The 7,041-nt window shown below is 36.5% G+C and overlaps 1 protein-coding gene across 1 annotated transcript; it reads right to left on the bottom strand.

Moving 5' to 3' along the window:
- Positions 1-2,214: 2,214 nt before the first annotated feature.
- On the bottom strand, positions 2,215-3,090 carry LOC6571478 (protamine). Its single transcript, XM_001997639.2, has 3 exons — positions 3,063-3,090; positions 2,442-2,672; positions 2,215-2,370 (listed from the first exon to the last, which is right to left on the bottom strand). Exons 2-3 carry the CDS (start codon positions 2,664-2,666, stop codon positions 2,314-2,316), a joined length of 282 nt encoding a protein of 93 aa, XP_001997675.1. The 5' UTR covers positions 2,667-2,672; positions 3,063-3,090; the 3' UTR covers positions 2,215-2,313.
- Positions 3,091-7,041: the final 3,951 nt, after the last annotated feature.

Raw genomic sequence — 7,041 nt, 5'->3', positions numbered from 1 at the left:
GGCAGGCACCAATGCGGCGCCGGCGGATATAAGGTGCACATCCTGTGTGTGGTTTGTTGGTATAGCTTATATTTAGTCCTGGCTGGAGTGGAGAACATCATAAGTAATGTGTCTGAATAATTTTTATTTTACATTTTATTCTACACTATGATATTTTTTGCAGCTATTTATAAAATTTTGCAGCCACAGGCGCTGCGATTAAAACTCACACACACACACAGACAAGATGTTCACAGCAAAAGGATATAGAAGACCGGATTTGGTATTCAGTGTTCGGTGTTCGAGACTTCATGTATGCTAGGAGGCTTTCTATTATCTGTAAAATGTTATGATTTATTACATGCGAGTTCAAGTTTATGTTTGGGCAATAAATTGCGGCCCACCAAAAGGGCACAAAGGGCATTGTCCACAGTGCCTCTCACACCCACTTAAGTCAATTAATTGGCTTTAGATTTATTAGTTCTTTTTTCGCTTCACTCCCCTCTCATATAGTGTGTGTGTGTGTGTGTTTGCCCTGGCGCGTATGTGTTGTGATTTATTGTGCGAGGAATTTTGAGCCAAAAGAAAGTTTCCGCCTTGGCACGCACACAGCCCCTACACAATTCGCGGTCAGGTGGCAACTGCGATATGGGCTGAGTGGCTGGGAGGCGTGATATTTGCATATAAATAGATATGTCACTTTAAATATTAAATACATGAGCCCTGTCGCGCCTTCAGCCCGAAAAGTTTTGGCGCACAAAGACATGGGTAAAAAAAAACACGTGAGGTAAGCTTGACGGTTTTCCATAAAATTAGTCTTGGTGTCAAATATGACACGCCAAATGCTGCTGACACTCATCTTAGCCATTTATTGTACTCAATTATTAACTAGGTCAAAAGTGTAGCCAACACATTAAACAAGCACGCGAAGTTAGTTTTCCTAATACCAAAATAGTCACAAACTTGGAAACTGACCTGGTTGAGGGGAGAGGTCAGAGAAGTACTGTCTTCAGGTCTTCTTTGTTTACATGATTTTTATTCTCTTATACTCGAATGCTAATAACAATTAAAAGCTGAAATGTCAATACGCTTAACATTAATTGCAAACTTAGATTATTTAAGTTATATTTTCCGCAGTCACAATGGTCTGAACCCAGCCAAAACCAGACCATCAAATGAGCTATTTATTTTGAAATAATACGTTACTATTTCTTTAATATAAGCAAAATGAACTTATTGTTATCTAATATTTCCGTTTAAAGTTTATTTATATATTACGAAAATGTACAATATGCAGCTGTTTATTCTTTCTTTCCCCCCTTGATTTAATGTATGCGGAATAACACATCTCTTGTGGTACAATTTCACAGAGTTTGAACACAAAAACGGCCATGCCCATTGTTGGGCTGTCTGCGGGGTTATGGAGAAGTTGAGTATTGCATGTTTCATGGCTTAAATTATGCGTGCATGGAATATGCAATTTGAATGCGAAATAGTTGACATTGGCCACACACTGGCAACGCCGCAGCGAAGTGGAGCTAAGCGAAATGCGACTCAACGCGACACGGTTAGAACCAATTGCACAAAATCAACGCAAAAACCTCAGCAACATTTAGCAGCGATGCATAAATCATAGTATACTTAACAGAGCACACACACCCATTGACACACGCACACACATCTATGTAAATTGGTTGGTTGTCGTGCTGCGTAACTGGTTCGCGGTTGTTTTGATTTCGTTTACAACCTTTAATTAGAAATATTGCCACATTCGAAATGAGCCGGGAGCAGCACTGAAACTGAGGCAGCAACAAATTAAATATTGAAAAACGGAATAATAATTATGAGGCCATCCACTGATAAGGGGTGCATTGGGCGGAAGGGGAATGGGCAATTGCAATGCTCACCGCAGGCATACAATTATTTTTGCATTTATGCACAAAATTAACTAATTCAAGTGACATGGAATATTTTGGTTGCCATTCGGTTAGCAGCTGCATCATTTTGGCCCAAAACCAACGGCAAATTTGTGGTCATGCATTGAATTAGCCGTCAATCAAGTCATAATTGACTTAGCTAGTGCCTCCCAAAGTACGATTGCTTGTTAATAGTTTAACTTTATTTTCATCCATCATTTCTGTTGATTCAATCACTGCGCATATATATACAAATAAATATTTTTTCGCAGTGATACACTTTTCCATTTCGACTTGTCCCACTTGACATATTCGACTCTTAATTTTTAATAATATTTCAAATTTATTGAGTTAAGGTCCTAAACTAAATACAACATAATTTATAAAACTTTTTATTTAGCAATGCAGCTGTTGGTCATTAAGAGGTACAAACACGTCGGCGTTTGTGGCGGCAGCTAGTGGTTACTTTGCAAGCCTAGAGAAAAATGTTTTACAATATGTTACATAATGCTACATAATGTGGAATCTTGAGATTGGGGAGCTTACCTGACGGCGATAACGATTTTTTTCACGTTCGCTCAAATTATGCCAGGCGGCTCCACCCTTGCGGAGCATTTCAATGGGACTGAGATCGCAGTGTTTGCGCCGATAAGAGCGCAGAAAGTTTAAGAACCCATTTGCGGTAACTGGTCCGGATCTCTGGCACTTAAAAGTAGCGCATTTGGGCTTCTTTGCACACCGAGTCTTTCGTTTTTTCCTTGCACAATTCATATTGAGCTGTTCGGGACAGCAGACAGACAGAAAAGGAATTTGTTTAATTATTAGACAAATTAAAGTATTCAAAATATAAAAGTGCATATCCGTAAGCAATTGCATCTTTGAGGGAATTGCTTCGGACCTTCAAAAGTTGCACGGTCTTCGTCTTGATTTATGTAAAATAGTCGTGTTATATCAATGCCTTGGCCACATAGGCAAGGGCTTAGGCGCCTGCTGTCCTTGTAATGACTGTTGTTGCACCATGCAAATGGCGTCATTACATGCGACGGGGTGTGGCAACAATGTCGACTGTCTGCACGATGCCAGCTGTTGGCAGCGTCACAGGATATGGGCTACCAATTTTCCCCCAAAGAGTTTCTTTACGATGGCCTATGTACTTTTTACACTTACCTCGGGTTTTTGTATATTTTAGGAAAAGTACAAAATTCAAATTTGTTAAATATTCAACTATACGTTCTCACTCTGAAAATATAATGAACAGTCGACGAGTTGAGTTGAGACGGCATCCCAGTTTGAGATTCATAAATATCCGCCTACTAATTTTATATATACATATGAGTAAATAAAATATGTGTCTTGAATACATAGAAAAGAATACAACAGTCATATACGATTATTGCGAATCGGCCGATCAATAATGCATTTATATGAGATCGAAGTCTGCAAAAATACAAAACACAACTCAAATGAAAACAAAGCAATCAAAATATTTATTTTAGATTGGATGGAAGTGTGGCAGGCATCATTCCCATTCGGCCAGCAGCTGCAACATTTTTATCCAAAACCAACTAATAAATTCGAGGTCATGAATTGAATTAGCCGTCAATCGAGTCATAATTTATTTGGTTGCAATTGCATGTTTGTAGTTTAACTTTTGTGCTTTCATCATTAATCTAGGCACTAAAAGTTGCATTAGTATCTGATTGGTGCTAATTTGATTTGATTTAATTATGAAGTACTTTTGCTTATACACTCTGAAGCCAATTTAATTAGAGCGTATGAGTTCTATATTATATTATATATATTATCTTCTTAGATATTTCATACCAAATTTCATATTTCCCTCAGACCTCATCTACATATATTTACAGATTATATTCTGGTCTATTTCATGACAAATTTCATACAATTCTTTTGAAATTAGTGCTCTAGTTATGTTGCATATTTGCAGTATTTAAATTATTATCGAAATTCCCAATTCAACATTAAGTTTATGAAGAATTCCCTTTTGAATGCAATGCAAGGACAAATATGAGTGCAGTCGAGTATTTAACAATTGCCACCCGTCTGTCGCGAAAGCATTCTAACTAACATCAGATAAATTAAGTTATGAGCAATTACAGAATGAATTCTTGGAAGTAACTATGCGAATATTGGACGACAGACAATTGCAATTGGTGTTGTGGGGTAGTTTAGAACAGCAACATCTACTTCGCTGATTTAGCGGGACAATATTGTAGGAAGTTGCTGCTGCACAACAGAAATTAATAAAAGAAGTAAGTTTACCATTTCCTGTCGACAGCAGCCAAAAAGCAACAACAACAACTGCAAGTACCAGAAAAAGCCAACTAAGAGCAATGGTCCATTGTTGTAGCAGGTCGGTTTCTGTTGTCAGGCGAGGACATTCCTTTAACTGTACAATATCCGGTCGAGCCACACAATAGCAAAATCGCTTGCAATTTCAATGGTGAAATACTTCTATTGCAACATGAAAATATTTTTATCAGCCTTTTGTGTGTGTCTGCCTGCATGTACAAATCGAAGCGACTCTTCACCTGACGACGACAAGATACAAAAAAATATGTATGAAAAAAAAACGATGTCGACAAAAATTCAATCTTAATCCAGTCGCTCAGCAGCAACTTTTTTTTATGCACACAGACTGAAAGGTAACTAAATGTAGAGAAATGAAAAACAGAAAAAATGGCTGAACTTGAAGTGCCGAAGATTGAATGCACTTGCAAAATTATCTTTACTAAATACTTGATAAATATTTGGGGGCTATATTAAAAAGAATATTGTGTTGCGTTGCCCTTGAGCTTTGCAAAAAAAAGACTGCTGTGTGCAACTCGGCTTATATTCTAATGTTATGCAAGCTAAAATTTCATATTGGGAGCACATTGGAGTCAAAAAATCGAATTATTGCTTACCAATATATATATTAATATATATCTATATATTTATCGCATAGAGCTGATCAAATATTCACATCTCATCAGAAAATCATAATATCCTTACGTCGAGAGTAATCAAAATCCAATGGAAAAAATGTATGCCTTACACTTAGACCTGTTTCATAGCTAGAGGAGAAGGGTGGGGGGAGGAATGGTGGTCTAGTATATATGAATGGGAGCGGTGACGTATGCACTTGACTTGACTTGCACATTTGTGGCGAAGGCTGCAAGTCTTGAAGTCAATTGGAGCCGGAGCCAAATCCAAAGAAAAATACTTATTGTTAGGCAGAGGAGAAGAAAGGGGAAAGCATATCCCAACCCAAGTTGGCAGCAGTAAGTAGCTTTATTATGGGATTTTTAAGTTATTACACCAAGCAAGAGGAAGCAGCTGCACAAGGTGGATGAGCAGTTGGCTAGTAGGCAAGAGTGTGTGTGGGTGTGTGTGTGTGTGTTGGTGTGTGTTTGCAAACTGGGAATTGGGTGCCGTTGCGAACACTCGCATACAGAGAGCTCTTTGCACTTGAATGAGAGGCTTACGAATGTGATGATATGCCCCATGAGAAAGAAAGAAAACGAATTTTTCTATATGATTTCACTAGGAAATTGAAATTGAAATCGAGTGAATGAATGCATAATGCGTAAACTATTATAATAAAAGAAGTTTTTTTTGTGATTATATAATTGGGAATCTTATTTATTGCAAAACTTGAAAAAAACAAAACAAAAATTAAAATACTTCCTTGTTTATATATTTATTTTTTTAATGCGAAAAGTTAAAATATAAAATGAGGTATAATTGAGCGGGTGAATTGCTTAGACTTTAATATATTTTTTATTTATACATTTTAATTGATCTTAAAATGAACGATATTGTAATTAGCAACTGAGAAACTAAGTTGCTTACCAACTCACTTACTTCCAGAGATCAGCAAATTTAGACAGACTGATATGGTTGCATCGAATCGGCCAATAATGTTAGTCAAGAACACATGCCTGGCTCTTCTCATAACGTGGCATTTTAAGTCCAGACCGTTGAAGAATTCTCAAATTGAATGATTTAATGAACTGACTACCAATTGGGCTGTATAAGCAGAACGTAGACAGCAGCAATAATGCTGTTTCCATAAGTCGATTATGTTCAGTCTTTACTGAATGCATCTGCACATGCTGCCCACAGACTATATACCAGCTATGGTAAATTTAGCTCGCCTTAATGGAAAAAGTCAATTCGAGTCCGCTTTTTATGCAACAGCTCAAGGAGCATGAACAGATAAAAGACCGAACGGGCAAGGATTTAAGCCTCCCCAGGCTTTGTTCTCATTGCTGTTCTTGGTATTTTTGTAGTACGCAACTTGTTTAGCTGATTGGCAACGTATTTTGGGTCAGAAAACAAGAAGATTTAGCTTTGTCTGTAAATCGGATATTCTGGGTTTCACAAGAGTATGGTAAATGCAAAAAAAATAAAAATAAATCAAATAAGGTGGTTGGTTTCATTAATATATATATATATATATGTATATATATATGTATATATGATTTTAAGCAAACTTAAATATTGCATTCACTAGTTTTTTTAAAGATTTGCTTTATTTTTAACAATTTGACTATTTATTGCAGTGCTGGTTACATAGAAAATGGAAGTAACTTTGCTAAATTCGAAACATACTTCATAATTTAGAAACATTTTCATGTATTTTCCTGCAGTTAGCTACTTAACTAATGAATATCCAGTTGTGTATTACTATATCTAAGATTAAACTAAAATTTTGGTTTTTTTGGAATAGAATTTACTTTATTTTTATCAGTTGTCAGATTTTTCCGAGTAAAACTTTTGCTGTGCAGTTACTTAGGAAGAGACTTGCCAAAATATGAGACATCTTTCAGTTTTTTGAATATAACAAAAGTTTACCAACCTACTTCAAGCATCTTTCCTTGTGTATGGTTTCGTTTAAAATTGCGCTTCTTAACACACTCAGCTGATATACCCTTGTCAGGGATTTAATTTAAAGAAAGCAGGGTATTACAATGAGTTTGCGTTTTATATTCACGGTCGCTACCAATTTTTGGTTGTCTACATTTTGTTTATGCCTTGCGGCAGGGCAACAGCACTCTACCTGTTTTTTTTATTTAACTGGTGTGCGTTGCCTTTTCCGACTTATCGACATAATTATCTTAAAAAAAAGGAAAATATGAAA

The sequence above is a fragment of the Drosophila grimshawi genome, unplaced genomic scaffold, assembly GCF_018153295.1.
Source record: "Drosophila grimshawi isolate 15287-2541.00 unplaced genomic scaffold, ASM1815329v1 contig_1377, whole genome shotgun sequence".
Lineage (NCBI taxonomy): Eukaryota > Metazoa > Arthropoda > Insecta > Diptera > Drosophilidae > Drosophila > Drosophila grimshawi.
Note: the sequence above shows the minus strand (reverse complement) of the source record. Positions and strands in the feature narration are given on the sequence as shown.